Here is a 26,239-nt window from a genome sequence, read left to right as displayed (position 1 = left end):
ATCCTCAGAACCATTACCCTTAAACCTTTTTTAGAGCAAGAAAATGGTGAAGTGCTTCATAGGAGTTCCTCCTAGAGTGCAAAGTCAGGTTAAGGCATGCATGTTTACCAAGTAGCTCATTTAATAGGCATTCAAAGCCCACTGGAGAGACTTCAGATAAGTGTCATATATGAAAAAAAATTTAAGCAGCATTTGCCTTAATAAGCCATTGATAATAGGCCATATTTTTAAAATTGCCCCTTTAAAGAAGCAATTAGGTTACCATTTCAGAATAGTAGAGTTTGGTGCTGCCATATTGGAAAACTGTATAGGGTTTGTTCTTTCAGTTTTGTTGCTTTTATTACATGTTTGACATGATATTAGTTCTTTATTTTTAAATTAGTGCCTAATTTTGAAGCAACATTTACTAGACTATTGAGGGGGGAGCAGATAAAAGAGTACAAGCAAATTATTCTCTCTCTCTTTTTTTTTTTTTTTTTTTGAGACAGAGTCTCACTTTGTTGCCCGGGCTAGAGTGAGTGCCGTGGCGTCAGCCTAGCTCACAGCAACCTCAAACTCCTGGGCTTAAGCTATCCTACTGCCTCAGCCTCCCAAGTAGCTGGGACTACAGGCATGTGCCACCATGCCCGGCTAATTTTTTCTATATATAGATTTTTAGTTGTCCAGATAATTTATTTCTATTTTTAGTAGAGACGGGGTCTCGCTCAGCCTGGTCTCGAACTCCTGACCTCGAGCGATCCACCCGCCTCGGCCTCCCAGAGTGCTAGGATTACAGGCGTGAGCCACCGCACCCGGCCAGCAAATTATTCTCAATATGTGATGCTAGACTGCGTCTGCACATCATATGAGACCATGCTGAGTCAGGCGTTTAATTGTATTTTATAGAATACCTAGTTCCTGACTGGCATACTCAGTTTGACTGGGACAAAAAAAAAAAGTCCTGGAATGGGGAGACAACAAATTACCTTAAATTTTTAGAGCCTTATGAAAAATAGAGGTACTTCTTTCTGAGGAATACATCAGAAAAGAAGTGCTTTGTGAATGGAGGATTAGATTCTGATTTACCAAATTTGATTCCCTATAGACTACCTGGATTAGTTCCTGGATTTCCACAGTAGGAAATTGTCACTTGTCAATGTTGGTCAAATTTTTCTTTATACTGTCTTCACTGCAGGTGACCTGAAACATATCACGAAGCTGAAACCTTGGGGCCTTTTTGAGGTTCTAGTGGAGAAGTATGAGTGGTCTCAGGAAGAGGCAGCTGGCTTCACGGATTTCTTACTACCCATGTTGGAGCTGATCCCTGAGAAGAGAGCCACTGCTGCGGAGTGTCTTAGGCACCCTTGGCTGAACTCCTAAGCCCCTGCCCAGCACTGCAGCAGAGATCACACACTGACCCTCTAACCATCCCCCCTCCAAGCATTTTTCTCTTCCCTTTTCAGGGTGAAGCTCTTCCTTCAAGGGTTTCTAGATTTTTTTTTAATCCAACATGTTCATTTGGGTTTGCTTACTTGACCATGTGGAGATCCCCACAGCCACTGGGCATCCTAGGTGAATTTGGCCTTGGTTGGGCTCTGCCAAAGACTAATGGACTAAAATGTGAAACAGCCTCTCACCCTGTACCCTTGCCTTTCCACTAGGACATCCTTTAAATGATAAGCGTCCTTTTTAAAAAGAGCTATGAAGATCTATGAGCCCATCCTTTTATTCACTGACTCTAAGAGTCAAATTTTGTAATGCATATCTTATTGCCAGCATAAGGATGAGGAGGGGAAAGGGTGTTAATTCTTTGTACAGCAGAGACATTAAACTGGCTGTATCCAGGCTGCAACATCTTCCTGGATTGTTTCTGTTGTTCTCTGTGTTCACATTTTTCCCTGCAACTTTTAAGCTACTGTCTTTTTTAATGAGCTATATAAACACCGAATTTGGGTACCATTTTATCACTGTTCAAAGCACTGTCGAATTTCTTTAATAACTTTAAGATCCTTGAATCTTCAGTCTGATTTTTAATGTAAACAAAAATGGAACCATTGACTAGTAATTTCTTGAGAACCTCAGGTGTTCTGTAAACAGTCCTTTCCTATGTGTCTTCTGTTACCCTAAGAGCACAGTTACTTTGATTGGCTGTTTTGTTTGTGTTTTGTTTTTTGTTTTTTTAATCCCTGGCTGGCACTTTACTCATTGTACTTGAGTTTTTTGCCTCATAACTAAAGAATCAGAATGACTCTAGAAAAGAGATCTGGGTTTCAGAGCTTTCCTGTTTAAGAATATGTCCTAGGGTTCTGATTCTTTTCCAAATAGTCCCTGCTTTTATTTACAGCTTTTACTTTACCTTGCCCAAAATTCTGGCTTGAAGCAATTTCCCTCTGTGGCTTTGCCTTTCTCATGTTCTCAGAGATTTGGGGTCTCTAGTGAAACCTCAGATTAAAAAACCAAGGGGAGGGGTGGGGTGGCACTCTTTGGGTTGATTTTGTTTTGGTTGTTTTATTTGTTTTTAAGATTAGCCATTCTCTGCTGCTATTTCCTTGTATATTGTCAGTTTCTTAACTGCAATTTTGAGATGATTGAGATGTACTTGAGACTTTTTTTTTTTAATGAGAAAAGGCTTTGTGAATTTTATTTTAGGATGGGCCTCTCCTAGACTTGCTGTAGACATTACATATTCCTCATAATATTGAAAAGCAAAAAAGGGGCAGGATTGGGGTCACAGCTGCTTGTTCAGCATGGACCAAGTGAGCCTTGGGGATGACAGCATTCTCCAGAAGCAGCTACAGGACTCTAATGCACAGAAAGCCAAGGAGGTGCAACTGGAGGCTCTGCTAGCAAGCTACCAGTGAGACTGTTGGGTAGCCACCTCTCTGTGTGGGAGATTGGAATCTAGTTTGTCGCTTATCCACCAACAGCAACAAAGGAAAAGTGGTGCCATTATGCAGTCCATTTAACTCATGAGCATGTTACCCTGAGTAACTGGCCAGCCATTCATCGGATCCTTGATTGGGTACTCCTGAAATCAGACATGTTTCTGTAGAAAGAATGTTACGTCTAGGCTGTCTATGCACCTATCAAGAATATAGAGAATAGATTTTATCAAAGAACGGCAGGGAAATCCTTTAGCAATTCTAATCCACTTTGGGTTTTCAGCTGTATTTATATCTAAAGCAATAGACTAGAACTGAATTCTCTTCTGCATTGTAAAATCACAACTGTGGGATTACAGGAATTCTGGTGATGATACTAAGGTGAAATAACCAAAAAACACCAACAAACAAAAGGCCCTATTTTAACAATTGACATGATAGGAAATTTTAATAGAGGGAACCTGTAACTTTATTTTGAAAATGTTTCCAAACCAAATAAGGGCTTTTCCTCTAAAGGAGCCAGATGAATTACAAGATGTAGAAGAGGCAGCTGTAAAACTTGATCTTCCAAGTACCCCAAGTACCTTTACTGAGCTTGATCATAATACTGTCAAATTGCCATTATCTCACTAAAGGATTTCTATTTGCTGTCAGAAATAAAACCCTGAATACATTTTTATTCTTTCTACTGAATGCATTGTCTGTTTTCTTTGTAAATGCAGTACAATAAACAAATTATTTAATAACTTACATGTGTCCAGAAGATTTTTATTCATTTGTTGCCCAAGTTGGTCTGCCCCAGCAGTTGGAGGAAAGGATTGGTGGTTGAGTATGCTTTTTGAACTGAAAGATGCAATGAAACTACAAATTGAACACTTGCCATTTTGTGGGGTTTGTAGTTTTGCTACTAGGTTTGAATTGGGATTGGGTGGAATTAAAGTACATTTGGGGTTTTTTTCCCTCAAATTATGAATACAGCGTGTGTAAAATGCAGATGACTTGGAAATGTAAGCTCTTAATAAGGCACTGGCATTGTGAACACTATTACACACAGGTTTTCATACACCTGTCTGATTTATTTCTTAGGATAAATTCTTGGAATGTCTGAGCCAGAGAGTAAGCACATTTTTAAGGCTTTTAACAAGTATAGCCTAACTTACCTTTAGAACAGCTGGACTATTTTCCTGTGTACCAACAATGTTCAAGTGAGCCTGTTGTAATCTCATTTTGTTCCTAATAGCCAGTTTGCCCCAAAAAGGGAAGTATCGTGTTTTAATTTTCGTATTGGATTACTTGTGAGGTCAGAGATTTGTTACATGGATTCTATCGGCCATTTGTATTTTTTGGTTATTTGCCAAAATCACCCAGCTTTCTTTTGGAGTAGTTCCTGATTTGCGGACTTGGTCAGGACTTGTTACGTGTTAAAGGTAATGAATTTTGTTCATTTTTGCTTCATATATCGTGCAGTTTTTAATTTGCTTTTCATTTTTATTTGTGATGTTTTAGTGTTATTCATAGAAAGCCTTTCCCCACCTGCCCTTGAACTATGTAAACTGTTCTAGTTGATTTGTTTTAGTTGTGTAATACTTAAGATAAGCAGTGTTTTCACAATTTTGACCGAAATGCAACCTATTGGGATTCATCAAATCAATATGTTCACCAGACTGAGCGACATAGGCAGGCCCTCCAAGCCTTGTGTTAAATGTATGGACCTAAAATTCCCAGCGTTTGGGGAAACCTTAATGCTCTTGTAGGAGAGCTTCTAGCTATCTCAAAAGAACCAACAAACTGAGATGGAGTCACAACCCCACCTTTAATTCTTTTTTTTTTTTTTTTTTTTGAGACAGAATCTCGCTTTGTTGCCCAGGCTAGAATGAGTGTCGTGGCGTCAGCCTAGCTCACAGCAACCTCAAACTCCTGGGCTTAAGCAATACTACTGCCTCAGCCTCCCGAGTAGCTGGGACTACAGGCATGCACCACCATGCCCGGCTAATTTTTTCTATATAGATTTTTAGTTGGCCATATAATTTCTTTCTATTTTTAGTAGAGACGGGGTCTCATTCTTGCTCAGGCTGATCTCGAACTCCTGACCTCGAGCAATCCACCCGCCTCAGCCTCCCAGAGTGCTAGGATTACAGGCGTGAGCCACCGCGCCTGGCCTTTAATTCTTAATTTGGTGGCCCTAAAGACATTTTTTAAAGTTGAGTTTTAAAAAACTACATGTATAATATGCATTTAAGTCTTTACAGAAACTAATCCCTACTATGAAATCCTTGTGATACCAGAGATATACCCCAGTTAAAAAGCCAAACAATTTGAGATAGTGTTAAGTGTTTAGAAATTTTAACCAAGGAATTAAGCAAGTTTACTTTAGTACCTAGTTTATAGACTGGCCCATTTCTTGTAAAGGGAGGAGGGTTTCTAAGACATAGATGTTCAATTTGATTTATATTCTTCCAAGTTTGCTTTTTATCATAATCTCTCCCTTCTGTCCTTAATTCAGATCTAGTTTTTGCCCGTTGTAATACAGTAACAAGACTTGCCCTCCAAAATAGCAGAACTGGACTATTTACAGAAGCCCTTTAGCTGCCTGCAAGTTGTGCCACTAAGACATTGTTTTTGCATTGGTTGCTTTGGATTCACTAGGTATAGACGGAGGGAGTGTGGTTGTTGTTGGAAATAAATTTAGTGGCCCCTACTATAAATCCTCTGAGGATTGATAACAAAAGTGGGATGAGTTTTCAGGGTTGGAGTCCTGCTTTTGTTTTGTAAGTTGATCTTCATCAACTTACAAAACAAACATGTATCCATGTATCCATCAGCATGTAAAGCTGCCAGAATCTACTCTTTGTTCCAGGAGTGGATTCTGATAAATCTCTATTTCAGCAGAAAATTAATTATAAATAACTACAAAAGGCAACTTTTTCTTTTGAGACAGGGTCTAACTTTGCTGCCCAGGCTGGAATGCAGTGGCTTCATCATAGCTCACTGCAGCGTCCAACTTCTGGGCTCAGGTGATCTTCCTGCCTCAGCCTCCTGAGTAGCTGGGATTTCCAGCTAAATTTTTTTTATTTATTTTTTGTAGAGACAGGGTCTTGCTATGCTGCCCAGGGGTCTCAAACTCCTGGCCTCCCAAAGTGAGGAGATTATAGGCATGAGTTACCACCCCCAGCCGAAAAACAACTTTTCACTCTGTCACCCAGGCTATAGTGCAGTGGCATCATGGTAGCTCACTGTAACCTCAAACTCCTGGGCTCAAGTGAGCCTCCTGCCTCAGCCTCCTGAGTAGCTGGGACTATAGGCCTGTGCCACCACGCCCTGCTAATTTTTCTATTTTTTTGTAGATACAGGGTCTTGCTCTTACTCAGGCTGGTCTCGAACTCTTGACCTCAAGCAATCCTCCCCCTCAGCCTTCCAGAGGTATGAGCCAGCGCACCTGGCTGGAAACTTTTAAAAGGGCCCTAATGATTCCCATCTCCTGGTATTCAAGTAACGCACTTGCCTTGAACGTGGGCTGGGCTTTGTGAGTGTCCTAACAGAATAGGGCAAAAGTGATGGAATGTCACTTGAGAGACAGTTACAAAGGGGCTGTGGCTTCTGTGTGTGCACACTCTTTTGTTCAGTCTTGCTGTTTTGGAACCGTTGTTCTAGGGAAGCAAGCTGCCATCTGAGTAGCCCTACAGAAAGGCCAACAGCCAGCAAAGAACTGAGACCCTTAGTCCCAACAACCTGTGAGAAATAATCCTGCAAACTACTGAGCTTAGAAATGGATACAACAAAATTGCAGCCTTATGAGAAACCTTGAGGCAAAGACACTTAGCCCTACTGGGATTCCTAATTCACAGAAACTGATTATATATATATATGTATATACATATATATGTGTATATATATATATATATATATATATATGTATGTTGTCTTAAACCATTGAGTTCTGGGTAATCTGTTATGCAACAATAGGTCACTAATACAATGTTGAAAAGTAGTGAAAGCATTTAAGATACTCTCCAAGCCCACATTTCAGCTATAAATGACTGGTCCTTACTCTCTCAACCATCTCTGTTCAGGGCTAGTTATTATCAGTGAAACTTGGGCGCCACAACCAACTCTATGCCCTAGCCCAAGTCAGAGGCAAGCCAGAAGTGAGAAAGGAATGAGGTGACTTGGTAAGAGGAGTGCTGATTTTATTGATTTTTGTTCTATGTACTTTCAAAGATGAATGAGATTTGAGATACCTTTAAGAATTTAAAGGTAAAATAACTTTAAAAGAGCTGATGAACAGTTACTAGGTATCTGAACAAAAATCATTACTGTTATTAGGTTGAATATTGAGTTTCTTTGAAGATAAAGCCAAAAACCTGAAATGCTGGGTCATCTGCCCGACAGGTTTGCAGGTCCCTCCCCAGCACTGGTCATTAGCAAACATCAATCCTGCTTTGGTGAACTCACTGCTTCTGGCAAGAGCAAGGTGTGGGCTGTAGATGTAGGGCTTAAGCCCCGTACTACCCGAGCAACTTCTGTGGACCACTCCAGTTGCCAGTTCAGTGAGAAATGTTTTGAGGGTAGAGAGACTTTTAGAAACTTGTACCTCTTTAAAAAGTAAGTTGTGAGAAATAACCAAACAAATATAGATAGAAAAGTCACTAAGCTGCAGAATGAATTTGTCAAATTCTGTCATTCATCAAGCTTGCCTAAAGAAGATAGCTGACTATGAATTAAATACTTTTTATCAGCAAAAGAAAATATGAATGTGATCATTCTTGCAAAACAGTTACTGTGGACCAAGTGACAAGGTCAAATCTCCTAACAGTTCCCACCACCAACGATTTAACTGTGACAGTCTAGGATACTCCTAGCCAATCGGAACTTAAGAGGAAACGGCACACTGGGCGTGTTGTTTGGGTGCATTGGCCAAACACACACAGCCACGGATAAGAAAATTGTTCCCATGTTATTGCTGCTTGCTCAAGCAACAAGATTCATTACAGTTTTGTTCAGCATTTACCCTCTCTCCACCTGTAAGAGTACAGTGCACCCAAGTAGTTCTTTACCGAGTAACTATAAATGGAAAGACACCAGAAAAAACACCTGCTCCTCAGGATCATTCACTGCAGACAGTCAGCAAGACTTCTATGCACCATCCTCCAGGCAGGAACAGCCTGAAGGACCTATCTTTATCTTGGCTTTTGCTGTGATGAAATGCTGAGTTCTCCAACCTGGCAGAAGATTCACTATTTAGTAGCCAGCCCTCCATATCTGCAGGTTCTGCATCCACAGATTCAACCAACCACAAATGAAAATACTTCGAGAAAATTACAATAAAAATACAAATAATACAGTATAACAACTTATTTATATAGCATTTACATTGTATTAGGTATTATAAGAAATCTAGAGGTGATTCAAAGTATATGGTAGGATATGCATAGGTTTTATGAAAATACCACACATTTTGTATCAGGGACTTGGGCATCCATGGATTTTGCTACCTGAGGGTGGTTCTGGACCCAATCCCCCACAGATACTGGGAGATAGGTATGCCAAATCCAATTTTTGTGTTTTTTTGAGGAAAAAGAGGAGGGTTTTTTTGTTTTTTGTTTGTTTGTTTTTTGTTTTGAGACAGAGTCTCACTTTGTTGCCCGGGCTAGAGTGAGTGCCGTGGCGTCAGCCTAGCTCACAGCAACCTCCAACTCCTGGGCTCAAGCGATCCTCCTGCCTCAGCCTCCCGAGTAGCTGGGACTACAGGCATGTGCCACCATGCCCGGCTAATTTTTTCTGTATAGATTTTTAGCTGTCCAAATCATTTCTTTCTATTTTTGGTAGAGACGGGGTCTCGCTCTTGCTCAGGCTGGTCTCGAACTCCTGACCTCGAGCGATCCACCCGCCTCAGCCTCCCAGAGGGCTAGGATGACAGGCGTGAGCCACCGCGCCCGGCCAAAGAGGAGTTTATTAATTTGCCGGCAAATGAGGAGGTTGGCAGATTGCCGTCTCAAAGTACCAGCATCCTCTAAAATTTTTGACAAGAGATGTCATCTATTCCTATAACAAATTATTGAACATAAGTAACAAATTTCTGAAGCCGGCAGTCAGTTTTGGTTGAGTCAGTGTGGACACTTATAAGGAAATGTGATATTTGATTCCCAGGAGGAAAACGTCAAATTAGTCCCAAGAGTAATTAGTCTCCTATCACCCAATATTTATAAAACTTTCTGATGGCTGTCAAAATGTGAGAAGGGAGAAGCAAAGGACCCCCTACACCTGAACGTAAAATGACCCCACACACTTCCAGCCACCTCTTCAGCGCCGTCTCACTGCAGCTGGGCATGTCTGCCTGTGTCAGCTGTCAGAGACGCCTTGAGATTGACTCGCACTGTGCTGTCATTTGACTGAGGAGACGCCTCAAGAGGGCAAAGTGGTTTGCTGGTGTGAGGCGCTACGAAGAGAACTTGGGCCCCCAGTCGGTGAGCGCTCCCACACCATGCAGCCTCTGGACATACTTATTCCGTGCGGGCCACTGAAGTTCTGCGTCACCTGAAAGAGTATATAGAAGGAGGTCTCGTCTTAGGAGACTGTCCGGTTTTCATCCTGTCATAAAAGGCTTCAAGCTTCAGGCCTGTGGTAGCCAGGGACAAGGAAGCTTGGGAGGAACAAGTTCTTAATCTCTGAAGAATTAGATTCCCTAATTTTCCATGTCTGAGACATAGGCGACCTGTAGATAAGAAAAGCAAAATAACAGAAGATTACAATAATATAAAATTTGACATTTTAAAAACCAATTAAAAAACCCCACAGCCCCATGTACGCTCACGTTTTCACTTTGGTTTTACTCAGACGTGAATTTCCTCATTCATGTGTCAGGTAGTATTCACTGTCCCTCAAGTAAAAACTTACGCCTTTTAAAATGTAGTGCCAATAATAATAATAACAAGGCAGACATAGAGGTACAGCTGCCCTTTGATTTGGTAATGCCACTCAGGATTTTATCAACAGAAGCAAAAAGTTAATATGTATAATGGCAACCCTAAATGTCTAATAATCAAGGTTTGGTTTAAGAAAAAGTGATACATCAGCGCTGTGGAATTTGTGGCTTTAACAAACTGTGGTAATGAGCGTTGCAAAAACATGAGGAGAAAGGTCGTGCTCGGAAACGTTGCTATTCACAGTGTGATCGGCGCTCTAGCAGCCCATCCCCAGGCATCTGCGGTCCCACTCCAGGCACCGAATCAGAGGCTGCACTTTAACGGGGCCCCAGGTGATTGCAGCACGTGGAAGTTTGAGAATCATGCTCTCGTAACTGGAGGGGGAGGGGTAACAATTTTATTTATAATTACTCAAAAAGGTATATTTTTGTGGTCAGGAATTGGAAGGTATTTTATAAAAATAAATACCATTTAAATGGAGATAAACCCTCCTACCCACACAAAGTGCCTGGCCCGCTATAGGTCCTCAATAAATGACAGCTGTTAGGGAGGTGACACTGTTGGGGGGGTTTCTTTTTCTTTTTTTAATGCAGTTGTTAATGTTCTTGTTAAGTCACATTTTGGAAACATAAAGGACAATAAAGAAACTAATGTGCCGCACTTCTTTTTGAACCAGCATTAAAACTGGTTAACTCATTATTTTTCTTTTTGCTTTGGCTGTCAGGAAGCACAGCTAAATTTAATGCTCAATACAGTAACACTGTTAGCCTAGCTTTCCTGAATATTTGTTTTTCTCTCCATAACTTTTATTTTCTATTTTATTAGGTTTTCCAGTGTGTTTCTTACAAATCACTTACAATTCTCTCTGAAAATAAGGGTCCAAATTACAGTAATGACTTTTATTTTATTTTATTTTTATTTTTCTAATTCTTTTTTTTTTTATTTTTTTTTTCTTATTTTCTATTTAGTTTAGCGCACAGCATCTGCAGGTAATGACTTTTAAAAAACAATCTGTTCCTATTTGCCAGGCTCTAAAAAAATACGTTTCTGAAACTAACCACCTGCCTGTTTTAAGTTATTTCTTGTCTCCCTGTTCTTGCTTCCTGTTTGCTCCCCAGTGAAGGTCCCAGATGCCAGATAGCTCCTGTCCCTGGGGGTTTTGCTCCTGTTTCCCCAGGCAGCATGTAGCCCCAGCCCCTTCAGTCATCCCCGAAACTCCAAACTCCGAGGATTCCACAGGGAGCAGAGACGCCCCACACCCTCCAAAGGCGCACAGACCACTCTCCAGCAGAATTACTCACCAATCCTCCAGCTGCTTCAGACTTCCTCTGTAAGGAAGGAGAAAAGTGTGTGTTTACAACCAAGCCTTGTTTTTGGTAGCTGCCTGCACACTACGCCATCGCCAAGCTAGATCAGATCCCCCTGATTTGCTCTCAAGAAAGCTTTCATACCGTTTATTGGCTTGTAGTTCTGTACTGCACGATTGTCTCCCTTATCAGACCATAAGCTCCAATTTAGACCTCGATCCCCACTGTACCCCCAGCCCCTAAAGGTGTTGGCGGGTGTCTGGGGCACAGGAGCTGTTACTGGTTGGGCAGGTGGGTGATGCAAAAAGCAGAGATACTGGAAAGAGAATAGGGGGAGAACTAACATTTATGAATCGCCTCTAATGTGCAGACATTGTTAGTGCTTTATGGGATCCTCAGCACGATCTTTTATTTCTTTATTAATATAATTGGCTAACATAAAATTTACCGATTTAAAGTATACAACTCCGTGGATTTTAGTATATTCACTAGATTGTGCAGCCATCACGGCTGTCTCGTTCTAAACCATTTTCATCACTTCAAAGAGAAACTGGCCATTAGCCATCACCCTCAATTCCCCCTCCCCCCAGCCCCAGTAGCAGACAACTACTCATCTACTTTCTGTCTCCATGGATTTGCCTGTGCTGAACGTTTTACATACATAGAATCACACACGCACAGATGGAAGCCAGTTTTTTGTGTCTGGCTTTTTTCACTTAATGTGTTTTCAAGGTCCATCCACCTTGTAGCAATTATCAGTACTTCATTTCTTTTTATGGCTGGATGATATTTCGTTGTACAGACATACACCTTTTGTTTATCCCTTCATCGGCAGATGGACTTTGGGTGGTTTCCATTTTGGGGGCTATTATGCTGCTATAAACATTTGTGTATAAGTTTTTGCGTGAACACTTGTTTTCCATTTTCTTGTGTATACACCTAGGAGTGGAATTGCTGCCCATGAGGGAACTCTATGATTGACCATTTGAGGAACCACCAGGCTGTTTCCCAGAGCAGCTGCACGATTTTACATTTTCACCAGCAGTGTGTGAGGGTTCCAATTTCTCCACATGCTCCACCAACACTTGCTATTGTTCATCTCCTTTATGGCAGACATCCTAGTGGGCATGAAGTTGTACATATTGTGGATTCAACTGGCATTTTCCTAATGACTAACAATATGGAGCATCTTTTCATGTGCTAATTGGCCATTTGTATATCTTCTTTGGGAAAATGTTTATTTAAATCCTTTGCCCATTTAAAAAATTACATAATTTCTCTTTTTATTGTTGTGGGAGTTCTTAATACATTCTAGATACTAGATTCTTAGCAGATTATGATTTGCAAATATTTTCTCCCAATCTATGGGTTGTCTTTTTCTCTTTCTTTAATTTTTTTTTTTTTTAGAAACAGGATCTTGCTTTGTCACCCACGCTGGAGTGCAGTGGCCCCATCATAGCTCACTGTAACCTCAAACTCCTGGCTCAAGTAATCCTCCCACCTCAGCCTCCCAAGTAGCTAGGACTATAGGTGCATGCCACCACGCCCACCTGGCTAATTTTTAAAAAAATTTTTTTGTAGAGATGAGGTCAAACCATGTTACCCAGGCTGGTCTGGGACTCCTAGCCGCAAGCGATTCTCCTGCCTTGGCCTCCCAAAGTGCTGGGTTTACTGGTGTGAGCCGCTGTGCCCAGCCTTTTTCACTGTCTTGATGGTGTCCTTTGAAACACAAAAGTTTTTAATTTTGATGAAGTCCAATTTATCTGTTTTCTTTCTTTTGGTTGCTTGTATATTAGGTGTCATACCTAAGAAACCATTGCCTAATCCAAGTTCAGGAAGATTTATACCTATGTTTTCTTTTAATATTTTTATATATTATATTTAGTTTTTGATCATTTAGGTCTTTGAGTTAATTTTTGTATATGGTGTGATGTAGGGGTCCAACTACATTCTTTTGCATGTAGATATCTGGTTGTTCCAGCACCATTAGTTGGAAAGACTATTCTTTCCTCCATTGAATGGTCTTAGTACCCTTGTTGAAAATCAGCTGGCCATAAATGCTTGGGTTTATTTCTGTACTGTCAATTTTATGCCGACACTACACCATCTTGATTACTGTAGCTGTGTAGTCAGTTTTAAAATTGGGACATGTGAGTCCTCCAACTGTGTTGTTCTTCAGATTGTTGACTACTCTGGGTGCTTTGTATGTCCATGTGAATTTTAGGATCAGCTCATCACTTCTGCAAAAAGCCAGCTAGGATTCTGATAGAGATCGCATTGAATCTGTAGATCAGCTTGGAGATTATTGCCTTCTTAACAATAGTAAGTCTTCCCAGTCACAAATGTGAGATGGCTTTCCATTTATTTCTTTCTTTTCTTTTTGTTTCTTTTCTTTTCTTTTTGAGACAAGGTCTTGCTTGTTGCCCAGGCTAGAGTGCAATGGCATCATCATAGCTCACTGCAACTTTGAACTCCTGGGTTCAAGTGATCCCCCTGCCTCAGCCTCCCAAGTAGCTGGGATTACAGGCCTGTAACACCACACTCAGCTGATTTTTCTATTTTTGATAGAGATGGGATGTTGCTCTTGCTCAGGCTGGTCTCGAATTCCTGGCCTCAAGCAATCCTCCCACCTCAGCCTCCCAAAGTGCTAGGATTGCAGGTGTGAGCCACTGTACCTGGCCCTTAAGCCTTTAATTTCTTTCAATAATGTTTTGTAATTTTTATGTACAAGTTTTGCACTTTATTTGTTAAATTTATTCCTAATTTTATTCTTCTTGATGCTGTTGTAAATGAAATTGTTTTCTTAATTTCATTTTTGGATTGTTCATTGCTAGTGTATGCATATATAGTTGATTTTTGTATATTGCTCTTGTATCCTGCAAACTTGGTGAAGTCGTGTTTAGCTTTAATAGTTTTTTAGTTGATTATTTAGGATTTTCAATATACAAGATCATGTCATCTGCTAATACAGATAGCTTTCCTTTTTTCTTTCCAAACTGGATATTTAAAATTTCTTTTTCTTGCCTAATTGCCCTAGCTGTAACCTCCAGTATGATGTTCAATAGAAGTGACAAGAGCAGACACCCTTATCTTATTCCTAAGCACAACCTTTTAAAGTAGGGATTTTTTTTACAAATGGAAAAAAAAAAAAAACCTGCCTGCTCCCCCATGAAGCTGGAGGAAACTGAGGCTCAGAGAAGTTAAGTGGCCTCTGCAAGGTCATACCGCTAGTTAAAAATGGAGCCAAAACTTAAACCCAGTTTTGACTCCGGAGCCCATACTCATTCCCCTCTGCCTTCTTAACCCCCAAAGAGAGAACCAGCAACTACATCCTTCACTTCTTCTTTCATTTGTCCAGTCATGCCACACATAGAGGAGGTGGCAGCACAGGGTTAGTGTTCTCCTTTTTACTGGAAAGACCTGGAAGAACTGGGACTTGAACTTGGCTCTCCTGACCCCAATGTTGTGCTTTGAAAGAAGAAATATGGACCTTTATTGAGTAACTAGATGTATTTATAAAGGTTTTGTGGATGTTTCCTCAAAGGTAATAAACAGGAAGGATAAAACAAGCCCTGGGCAATAGTGAGGGGAGACAAGACCCTGGAAAGGCTGAGACAAGGTGCAGGGGACATGAAGGCAGTGGGACAAGGAAGGAAGGGAAAGGGAATTGACATTTTGTTAGTAAAGAAAATGTCAACAGAACAAAACCATCTCTTTATTAAAAAAAAAAAAACTTTAGAGGATTTTTGGGAATAAAATTTCCTTTTGACTAAAGAATCTCTTCTGAAAAAGAAGAATGCAAATGAGTAGTATAACAATACTCGGTGCGTGTAGCCAGACATATTAAGGTGGCCCTGCCTGACCTGAGGCTGAGAGCTGGACAAAATGTCTCCAGCGGCTCCCACCGCGTCCCCCCTGGAGAAAACTCCATCGCTGGAGAAAGCCCTGGCTGTGCAGGTTGCTGCTGAAAAGGCCCGCTCCGGCACTTCCGCACACAGCTTCAATACATAAGATTAAATAAAATCAGCCCGCATGAAAAAACCTCCCATCACTCTCGCACATACGAGAGGCTCAGTAAATACTAGCTCCGTCCTTCTTCCCTTTACGGGGTCCTCAAGGGACCCAGGCTCTAAGCATCCCCCTGGCCCAGGAGCTGCAGGAATCTACTGCAATGGAAAGAAACTTCCCTCTTCGGCTGGGCGCGGTGGCTCATGCCTGTAATCCTAGCACTCTGGGAGGCCGAGGCGGGTGGATCGCTCGAGGTCAGGAGTTCGAGACCAGCCTGAGCAAGAGCGAGACCCCCCGTCTCTACCAAAAATAGAAATAAATTATCTGGCCAACTAAAAATACATATAGAAAAAATTAGCCGGGCATAGTAGCGCATGCCTGTAGTCCCAGCTACTCGGGAGGCTGAGGCAGGAGGATCGCTTGAGCTCAGGAGTTTGAGGTTGCTGTGAGCTAGGCTGACGCCACGGCACTCACTCTAGCCCGGGCAACAGAGTGAGACTCTGTCTCAAAAAAAAAAAAAAAAAAAGAAACTTCCCTCTTCTCTCCTCCTTGGCCCACATCTTTCCAGTAATTTGGCTTCCATCTTTAACCACATAACAAGTGTGTGAGTCTCTTTTCTTCCATGCTCCACCCAAAGAAGGGTGAAATGTTTCAGATGCTTCCCCATGGGGAAGCGGGCCCTGGGCTCAGCCAGAGAAGACCTGAGCTCTGGGCTACTCTCTGCCACCACCTTCCTGTGACCCTCTGGGCAAGTCTCCTGTCTGGGCTTCAGGTTCCTCACGTGGGAAGGGTCCTTGGTCATGGAGGGTAGGGGAGGTTGGCTGCTGCTTCTAGTCCAGGTGCAAGGGCCACTGTTAAGACAACCATGGGGAAGGGAGACTGGCAAGGTCCCTGAGGTATAACAGGTCCCTCATGGCAGCCCCTGCTGAGATGTCTTTCTTCCCTCGCCCTCTTACAGGGTTTGTTGTGGGATTCGCAGGGGTGTGAGACAGGCCCTGCCCTCTGCCTAGGAGATGAAGTTTATGCTCTGAAAACATTAACCCCTCAGGACAGACAGGGGAAGAGGCTAATGAGAAACAGGAGCAGAAGGCGCCTTAGGAAGGAGCGAGGTCGTGGGAAGCCATCAGGGAGGCTTCCCGGAGGGTTTGTTGGGCCTCGAGGGTGGGCTGCAGCTGCACTTTGTGACCGGTGGGTGGGACTTGGGTGCGAGGAGTTGAAACAGGGTGGACATTCAGACAACCCCGGGCTGCCCTAACCCCAGGGGCACAGGCTCCACTGCTTGCACGCCAAGGTCTGTCACTTCTGTGCCCTCACTGGGTTCTCAGGCTGTCCCACGCATTAACCTGCCTTCCCCCTCCTTCCCCAACAGCTCAGCCCCTCTGCTGCCCTGCCGCTCCTCTCTGCACGGGCAGACTCCCAGCGTTACTTCAAGGCCAGCCTAGTGCCTCCTTCTAGAGGAGCCCACGCTTAGGCCCCAGGCTGGGTTAGGGCTCTCTCCCCTGTAGACCCTGAGAGTGTAGGGGGCCGGGGGACTCTACCGCAGACAGCCCCGCCACACGTCGCCGTACTGCTGCCGGCTTCAACCCTCCCCTGGCCTTTGGCCTCTGTCTGAGTGGTCTTGGTGTCCCCATCCCTTGGGTCGGGGAGACTCAGGGGACTGGCTAAGATGAGCCGCCACTCTCATCCCCCGGTTCTCCAGGCAGGGGACGTCATTATGGAGAAGGGCAGGTTACCTTTTCCATCTGCCTTGTAGTCATCGGGGAGGAGCTTGTCCTGCCGGTAACCCAACACGAAGGCCAAGAAGGAGAGAATGAGGGCGTCGCCGATGCTGAGGATGGCCAGCATGAAGGCCCAGCGGATGGTGCAGTGGCCCAGGGTGTACTTGCCCGTCTGCTCCCCACACATGCGTCGCACCTCGCTTGAGTCCCAGCCGTCGGGGTAGACCAGGCAGCCAATCATTAGGCCTGTGGCTGAGAGGGCAGGACGGGGAGCAGATGGTGTCAGGCCTGCTGTGCCCAGCCCACTACTCCCACCTGGCACTACGCTATCTTGTCACCTCCTTTCTCCTTGTGATAGTAGCCTCGAGGGGCATAAGAGGCAGCTCCTACCATCCTTCTTGCAGAACACAGGTGAGAAACCGAGGCTCCAAAAGCTAAAACAACTGGCCTCTGGTACCTGGCAGTCGGGGCAGGCACAGAGGGCTGAGTTTTTCAGCCCAGGGCAGATTCTGCCACGGCACCAGGCGGTCCTCCCAGGCCCGCAGCCATTCCCCTCGCCTCAGACTCATTGAGGCACTGCCTCTCCTGGCTTCGAAGACCTCCGGTACCTGGTCCCAGCACAGAGAACCTGTCTCTCTTAACATGTGCATCTGTTCATAATGTCGACACCTCTGAAACAAGTGTGATAAGAACATGTCAGGCCATTGTTTGATTAGCAGTATTTTTTCTTTTTATAATACGTAGTATAATGGTGTGTCCTTCCACTTAGGTATCTTAGATTTGGTGGATACAGGAAGGCTTTCTAGCCCCATGCCTGGCTGTTTCCTTCATGAACCTTCCACTTAAGCAAACAAGTTTCCTCCCCACTGTTACCACACGGCACGGTGTGGTTGCCTACACGTCCCTGAATTTAAGAATCCCCTAGAATATTTATTTAAAATGCCATTTTCTTTGCATATAACATGCACCAAAATAGAATAAAATACTGGTTCCCAGGCCAGGGTTGGGCTCAGAAATCCCTGTCTTGCAAAGCACTCTTCCAGGTGGTTCTCTCAATAGGAAAAGCTGGGAACACACTAGACCAGGCTGCCGGGATCTCAAGCCCAGCTCTTCGTTAACTAGCTGTGTGAGCGGGAGCAGGTTACCTAAGCTTTCTCTGCCTCGGTTTCCTCATCTATAAAGCGGAGGTAACAACCCTACCTGTCATGGCTACAGTGAGGGTCAAATGAGCTGACATTGGACAAGTACTTAGAACAGTGCCTGGCACATACTTGGCACTTCGTGAGTGTCAGCTCTTATCATCCCACCCGCGCCTGCATTGACTTGGTATTTACAGCTACAATTTCTACTATCCCTGCTTCCCCCTACTTCTTCCATCCCTCCCATCAAACCACATCCCCCACCTTAGCCGCACTAGAGTGAAGCACAGACAGATGACATAACCCCAGGATGTGACTGGGTGACCCCAAGCACCACTGCCATGCAGGCAGGAGTCCTTCCCGTTACCTGTGCCCCGTCCCACCCTTGGCCCTCCTTCCACAGGCCGGGAGGTTTTCTAGCCCCAAGGCTGTGCCCTATCCAGGAACCCCTCAGAAAAGCACCTCACAGGACCTCAAATGACCTTCCCTGGACCCAGCTCGTTCTTGTAAGGAAGGTGAGTAGATCAAACAAAGGCACAGTAACATGTGAAGATCAGGGTCCACCTCCCCGCCTCAGTTTATCAACTTCCTTTGATTTTTATGGGAGGAACTCATTTATATAGTTCTCTTATAGATCATAAAATACTTCGTGTACAACAGTTCTGTGAAGTAGGCCAGATATTCATTATCCCCATTTTACAGATTAGAAAACTGAGGGCTCAAAGGAACCAAATGACTTGCCCATCATCCTGCTATGTCAGAGCCAAGACCTGAACTCTCTGTTCCCGACTTTTCTGACTTCAAAGTCCATTCCCTCCATCTCCAAACAAGGACATCTCTCCGAGGGGCTGAAAGTATTTGGTGGTGACACCTCAGACTTGGAGACAAACTGAGAAGTGTTCGGGAACCTCCCACAGCTCTTTGGTAAAACTTGTGTAGCCAGGCCCTTCCCCACTTGGTGCGGTCCAGCCCTCCGGTGCCTGAGGTGGCCCCTAGCTTAAAGGGGACACAGGTGGACATGGAGAGGAGCTGCCTACCCTTCAGGACTCGCCATTCTCCCCATCGCGCCTCCCTCTGGCCCCTGCGAAGGGGTTCCACAGCGTGTTCCTAGGGGATTCCAGCAAAGAGCCCAGGGCCTCTGACTTAGAAACAGGCTGTGGGTACCACAGTCCCCTGTCAACGCCCCACCCATCGCCCATGGCGCTGGGTATGGTGGGAGTCTACCCCATCTGTGGTGTCTCGAGGGCCTACGGCCATCACCATGTCCTCAGACCAGTTCACTTACCCTTTCTGACTCCATTGTGTTGTCTGTGAGAGACCTGACCCACAAAGGCTTGCGAGGATTAAGTGTGATCGTTTATAGAAACTGCTTACTACGGTCTTGTACATGGGGAGTGGCCAATTAATGTTAGTCATTGCTATTATTCCTGACGCTGGGGTCAGATGGAAGCCATCTTGGTGGCATGGCTGCTGTTAGAACTGCTCACAAATATTCTGGGTACGCGGCAGGATTGCTCTTTGCCCCACACCTGCCCCTGAGGTTGGACAAGGCCATGTTCCTTTGGCCAACAGGTGGGAGCAGAGATGCGTGTACTCCCAGGCCGGAGCATCTAAAGGCCAGTGGAAGACTCAAGAGCTCCTTTCTCTCTGCACTGAGGACAGCCAAGGACAGCTGATGCTCCCTCAGTGTGGGTCCTGGGAGAGAGCAGTGAGAGCAGAGCCCTCAGGTGACCCCATGGGCATGTACCATAAGCAAGAAATAAATAAACCTTACTGTCGCATCACTTCCCATCCTGACAGGTAAAGTTGTTTTCTGTTTTTCACATTTACTGAGCACTCACCACGTGCCGGGCACTGTGCAAGGTGTTTTCCATGCATCATACCATCCCATCTTTATACGAACCCCACAAAACAGGGTACTGTTGCCACATTCTACAGGGGAGGTACAATGGACTGAATTTTTGTTTCCCCCAAAACTCAGATGTTGAAGCCTCGGCCCCAATGTGATGGTGTTAGGAGGTGGAGCCTTTGGGAGGTGATTAGGTCAAGGGGTGGGGCCCTCATGAATGGGATTGGTGCCCTTATAAAAGGGACCCCAGAGCGGGTAGGGTAGCCAAAGGTTGGTTAGTGGATACAAAATTACAGCTAGATAGAGGAATAAGTTCTAGTGTTCTGTAGCATTGTATGGTGACTATAGTTAACAATAATTTATTGTATATTTTCAAATAGTTTGAAGAGTGAATTTGGAATGTTTCCAACACAGTCTGTAGCCATACCTGCCTGAACACACCTGATCTCATCTAAATGTTCCCAACACAAAGAAATGATAAATGTTTGAGGTGATGCATATGCGAGTTACTTTGATTTGATCATTACACATTGTACACATGTATCAAGTATCACATTGTATCCTATAAATATGTACAATTATTATGTGTCAATTAATAATAATAAAAGCTAACAAATCAATGAATAAAAGGGACTCCAGAGAGCTCCCTTGCCCTCTTCCCACCCTGCCAGGACACCGCGAGGAGTCAGCAGTCTACAGCCCAGAAGAGGGCTGTCACCAGAGCTCTAGTGTGCACAGCTCCCATGCCATGCTGGCACCGTGATTTCAGACTTCCAGCCTCCTGAACTGTGAGAAATAGATTTCTGTTGTTTAAACCCCTGGTTTGTGGGAATTTGTTACAGCAGCCCTGCTGAAATAGAAGTAGGTAGAACTGATGAAGACGTAAGGTTACCAAAAGTCAGACAAGCAACTTGCTCTCCCTGTGTTTTTAGGAGCTGGGACCACACTCAGCCTACCCCTGGCACCCAGAAGCTCAGTTAATAGCGTTAAGTTAAGCCACAGCCCCACGTTGTCCTTTCACCCATCCTCCCCTCTCCCCACCCTCTGCCCTTTCCCTGCTCCCAGGCTTCTTGGCAAGGTTCAGCTAACTGGTTTGGGCCTCTTGAAATGTATGCATGTCCCAGCTGCTGGATGTGGGGCCCACCCCCTCCTCATCACTCCCTTTGGCTCATTCTTCCTTCCCCAGTGCAGCAAGATGGAACATGACACCACCCTGGCCTCCCCCAACATCAATGTTTCATGGGATGGCAACTGGCCACCTCTGCTCTCAGTGTCTCCGGCTCTGTGACCTAGATAGTGTCTGACACAGATGGCGTGTCATCTCTGCCCCACCCAGGCCCTCCTGGCACTGCCTTGCTCACAAATGGCACCTGCTGGGGGGTGTTTGGGGGGCAGTTGGCACTGAGAACGAGAGAGGGATCGTTGTGTCTCTGGTATCCCACAACCCTGACACAGAGAGTCAGCTGGCAAGCATGTCAGGGTCTGTTCTACTCCTCCTCGGCACAAAACTGGTAAATCTTCGTCCCCCCTTCTTTCTCGATATGCCTGTCCTCTCCCTTTCTGCCCACTGCCCAGCAAGCCTTGCCTTACCCCTGCCTCACCCTCCCTGTACCGTACAGAGAGACTGCAGGGAAGAGGCAGATAGCGAGGGGCTCTGTGGGGGGCTCTGAAGCCAGGTAAGTGGACTGGGTGCAAGACTCGGAATCAAAGGTGTGTCCCTCGCTACCTATGTGCCCAAAGACAAGTTACCCACTGGGGACCTCATCTGTAAAATGAAGAAATATCCACCTCGCTGGGTTGTGATGCAGCTCCTCCAGGTAACATATGTAAAGGTATTTTGTAAATCACTATACTTATATAAATAGACAGCTCAATAAAAATGTCTTGGGAAGACGTCTAGTCTCTTGGGACCTGCTGCTTTAATTCTCTAGGTCCTCAGCAGCCAGCTGATCCTCTCTCTCAGCCCCGGATGCCGTATCCTTAGCTGGGGGGAGGTACAGTTCTCTGGAGTCACCTTGAACCCTGCAGTCCTGAGTCTGTGTTTGTCAATCTGGGATTCAGATCCTTGTTTCCCTGTGTTCAGGAGAACTATTTCTCATCCTAACCAATGACGTCAAGACGATTTCACTCTAGTCTCTGGTCCCCAGCACTGCTACTGGACATCTTACCCACACGGACAGTTTGTGTGTGGTTCTTGGGGTGGGCAGGGACCAAGGTACCAGAGGTTGCAGGACAAGGTCTTGGGCCATCTTTTCCTGGGCTCCAGAAAAGAGCTGGACCAACTTGCCCGAGGACCAAGAGGACTGCCTGGGCCAGGAGCAGGAAATGGAGCAGGCAGGCCTTGCCTGAGGGCAACACAAGTCCTGCCTGCTCTGCTTAGTTTTAAAGGACCCCGAGTGGCTTCTCCCACCTCACAAAATATCACTCCATTTGCTACTTCAACTGTGGAATCCCATAATCAGGAACATAGATTTTCACTCCTTGATGAAAGCGGGGACTTCAGATGCAAATTTCTATTCGTACCCAGGATAATAATAACATTCCAAAATCAATGAGTAACCTTAGAACCTTCCTTGAGAGCAGTTTGAGGTGGGAGGAAGGAGTGAGGGCAGGGTTCTAGGCACTTTTAAAGGAGAAAGAACAAATACCCAGAAGTGGGAAATGAAGGCATCTAGAATGTGCCTGGCTGGCGTCACTATTTTGCTCTGGGGTTGGGTCCTATTCTCACACGGCTGATAGAGGACTCTTCCTTATTTCTGTCTCCCAGAGCTGCAACAACTGGTGTGGTGGCCTGGGAGTCAGGACCAGGAGCTGTGTGCCCCTGGGCAAGTCACTTTCCCTCTCTGGGATCGGTACCTCATCTGTAAGACGAGGGGGTTGAATGGTTTCATGTAAGGTCCTTTCTGCTTCAGCCATTCTAAGACTCTCTACTCCTCAGAATCTTCTGCAGAGTATTGAGTAGAGCTGGGCTCCAGGAGGACAGCTGAGTACAACACCCAGAGCCTCTACAGAGGGGACACGTTGCAGCCACAGCTGGGCCCCTGCCTGCCCTCCCGCCATCCCTGCTCACCCGCAGCCAGCTGCATCCACGCGCAGATCTTGTAGACGGTGGCGGTGTTGCAGACGAAGAACAGGCTGAAGCAGATGATGGAGCCAATGATGAGGAACATGCCCAAGGCCACAAAGAACATGGCAGTCTTGAAGGCTCTGGAGGGTATGGAGGAGAAGTCCAGGGGACCGCCTTTGCAGATGAGCTCGGAGGACAGCACGTTGCCCACGCAGTAGGAGAAAAGGCCGAAGTAGCCCGCCTGCGGTGTGTTGACGCTGTCACCGATCCAGTAGGGCTGGATGAAGAGGGCCATGACCAGCACAGAGAAGCAGATGGTGAGCGTGCCCCACATCACCCCGACGGCCCGCGAGTTGCGCACGTAGTTGGTGTGGTAGATCTTGGCGGCCTCCTGGGCGGGCAGCAACTTCACCATGGTGAGGGCAGCAGGCCCCGGGCTGGGGGCCTGTGGGCTGCAAGTCCCTGGCTTCGTGGAGGGAGGCCCAGAAGTGGGTCACTCCCCAGCCGGGTTGGGGAGGAGGGGAGGTCAGGGGACAAGGTGAGGGGAAGGGGCTTAATAGCACAAGGACATCTTTGGCTTCGTCAGGGGAAGCTGGCCTGTGTCCGCGCTGGCCGGGCCTGTCTCGTCTCTTGCCTCCTCCCAAGCCGGCCAGGGTCTCGGCCCGCGGTGCCGCCCTGCTCCCTCCGGGTCGCCGGCTCCCGGCCGCGGAGAGCCCGCCCCTTCGCGCGGCCGCCTCCTCCCCGGGCGCAGAGGCCGTTTCAGCACCGCGGCCAGCGCCCGGGGCTGCGCGGGGCGGGGCGGGGCCTGCGGTGGCCGGGGGGAGGGGCCGGGGGGGCCGGGGGCGGGCCCGGAGGAGGGGAGGGGGAGGGCCCGGGGGAGGGGAGGGGGAGGGCCCGGGGGAGGGGCAGGGGAGGGGCCGGGGGAGGGCCGGGGGCGGGCCCGGAGGAGGGGAGGGGGAGGGCCGGGGGAGGGGCCGAGGAGGGCCCGGGGGGAGGGCCGGGGGAGGGGAGGGGAGGGGGAGGGCCGGCCGGGCCCGGAGGCGCGGGAGCAGCCCGCCCGCCCACCGCACGCCCCCGCCGCAGGGAACTGGACCTCTCCTCACCCTCTTGAGCGGGGATGACAAGAATTGTGTGGCTGTCACATTCCCCCCTCTCAATTCCAGTCGCAAACCCGCTTCCTCTTAAAAAAGTGTCCACACCCCACTCCTCCCTGGCTCCCCAGTCGCCCTCCAGAAACCTCCAACGCCACCGCCCCGCGCCCTCCCCCCGCACCCCGGAGGACAGCAAAGCCATCACTGATTGTGTCTTCTGGTCACTGGTTTCTCATCCCTGCCATTCAGTCAACAACTACTAAGATCCTCTGTGTTAAGCCTATGTTGGAGGATGTCTTCTAAGCAAGACCACAGAGATAAAAACAAGGCCCCTGCGCTGAAAGACAGTGAGATACTTACATATATGATGTATGTGTAAATATGTAACATATGTGTAGTACCTCTACATGCAGACTGAGAGTGGGACAGAAGCGACTACAAAGCACAGCAAAGAACATTTTTATGAGCCTTCTCAGTCCTTAACATCCACTTTGTCTAATGCCTTTCTTCCTTTATTTGTATGTATTAGTTGCATATTTCTTTTTCCCTTCCAAACATATAAATATTTCTCCTGATTTTATAGGTAAATTCATGGCTAGTATAGAGAACTAGGAAAATTCACAAAAGTATACATAAAAGAATGAAAATCCTTCATAACCCCAACACCAAGAGTTAAAGAGAGACAAGATCATGTTAAAAACATGGACTTTGGCTTTCAACAGACCTGGATCTGAGTCAGGTACTTACTAGCTAAGTTACCATCCCCGGACTTAACCTTCCTGAGCCTGTTTCTTCGCTAACAAAATGTGGGTAATTACAGTATCTACCACATAAATGTTGGGTAAAATAACACATGTAAAATGTAAAATAACATATGTGGCCTAGGATATCACATATAAAAATGCTCAAAAATGTTGATGATGGTGCTAACCTCTGTTAACATTTTGGTGAATTTCCCTTCTGCGCATTCTGCTTTACACAGTTAGATAATAATGTAGATACAGTTTTGAATGCATTTTTTTCACTTGGCATTATACCATTAATATTGTCTTATATTACTTTTTTCAAAAACATGATCTTAATGCTTCTGTAATGATGCAGAGTATGTACGTATCATAATCATTTCCCCTTTGGTGTATTTTGGTAGTTTCCACATTTTCACTATTAAAAATAATCCCGCCTTGAACATATTTGTGCCATTTCCTGTGTTTCTTCTTTCTCTTAAATCTCTTCTTTGATTTTGTGACCAGTCTTAACCATTAGACTGGGACTTCATGGAGGGCACAGCCTGTGTCGCCATCAGAGTGGGAGCTTCCCCAGAGCAGGGGCTGTATCTTCCTCCACTCAGAAAAGGCCTTAGGCTAGGAGCTGGTGGATTTTCCTTGTTTGGCCTGCCCAGCACACCTTTCCCCTGCCTCCGAGAGTAGCTTCCCCTCCTTCCTGGGGTTCTGGTGGAACAGCCAATCATGGGGAATGTAGACCCTTGACACAGAGCTGGTGGGTCACCCAGGCTAGGCCTTCCGTAGCTTGCTGGGGAATCTGAATCGGTGGTGGATTGGTAGGAGGGAAAAGAGTGTTGTTGCTTAGTTGGACCATACAATATCCTCAAGAAACAATCCATGAGCTCCTACTGCTGAGCCACCCTGATTCCTGCCCCACCGAAGACAGGTCGCCCTATTTCTTCTTCAACTCTGCAACCCACCAAGTAGCCTTCCATTTCTTTCCCTTTTGCTTTCCTTAACCAGAGTAGGTTTTGTCTATCGGCACCAAAGAGCCCTAACTGATCCAAATATTGGCACAAAAAAGGGGGTTTCCAGCCTGGGCAAAAGGCTCTGAGACTCCTGTTTATGTTTAGAATTGGGAAAACAGCAGTACACAAAGCAGCTAATCAAATTATCAGCTGTGAGCGCCATAACCATGTTCCCTCTGAGGGTCAAGGTCTGGGGAACTGAGTAGCTTCGGCCATACACAGATTTAAAGGAATGAAGAAATGAACACTGAGTGGGGTGGCTGCTTCTAATGACATTGAATAATGTCAGGCAAGATAAGACCAAATGTCTAGATTATTGATTCAAGGAATAAGACAAAATTCAAGACCGTTATGTGATATGGCTCACAGAATCTGTTGGGGGTTGTTGCTATAGGACAGAAGAGCATTAGAATAAGATTCGGGGAGTGTGTGAGGCCTGAACCCATCCCGTGCTCCTGAGTGATCAGACCAGATCACCATGGGAATGGGTAGAATCTTCACCCTGTTCTTCAACCCTGGAGCTAAA

At 45.8% G+C, this 26,239-nt stretch overlaps 2 protein-coding genes across 2 annotated transcripts in view; one reads left to right on the top strand and one right to left on the bottom strand.

Annotated features, from left to right (window-relative positions):
* Positions 1 to 3,608, top strand: part of SRPK1 (SRSF protein kinase 1) — a 75,927-nt gene extending 72,319 nt beyond the window's left edge. Inside the window, 1 exon segment of the mRNA XM_045543593.1 lies at positions 1,175 to 3,608. Coding sequence (XP_045399549.1) covers positions 1,175 to 1,359 — 185 coding nt within the window. The 3' untranslated portion in view covers positions 1,360 to 3,608.
* A 13,171-nt stretch (positions 3,609 to 16,779) lies between these two features.
* Positions 16,780 to 23,287, bottom strand: LHFPL5 (LHFPL tetraspan subfamily member 5). Its single transcript, XM_045542201.1, has 2 exons — positions 22,876 to 23,287; positions 16,780 to 17,069 (listed from the first exon to the last, which is right to left on the bottom strand). Exons 1-2 carry the CDS (start codon positions 23,285 to 23,287, stop codon positions 16,780 to 16,782), a joined length of 702 nt encoding a protein of 233 aa, XP_045398157.1.
* Between the last annotated feature and the right edge of the window lie 2,952 nt (positions 23,288 to 26,239).

This window comes from Lemur catta, chromosome 2 (genome assembly GCF_020740605.2).
Source record: "Lemur catta isolate mLemCat1 chromosome 2, mLemCat1.pri, whole genome shotgun sequence".
Classification (NCBI taxonomy): Eukaryota; Metazoa; Chordata; class Mammalia; order Primates; family Lemuridae; genus Lemur; species Lemur catta.
Note: the sequence above shows the minus strand (reverse complement) of the source record. Positions and strands in the feature narration are given on the sequence as shown.

Coding starts and splice junctions, on each gene's coding strand:
- LHFPL5 (XM_045542201.1), bottom strand. CDS start 23,287: ATGGTGAAGTTGCTGCCCGCCCAGGAGGCCGCCAAGATCTACCACACC. Junction 17,070..22,875: donor GTGGATGCAGCTGGCTGCGG/GTGAGCAGGGAT, acceptor CTGCCCTCTCAG/CCACAGGCCTAATGATTGGC.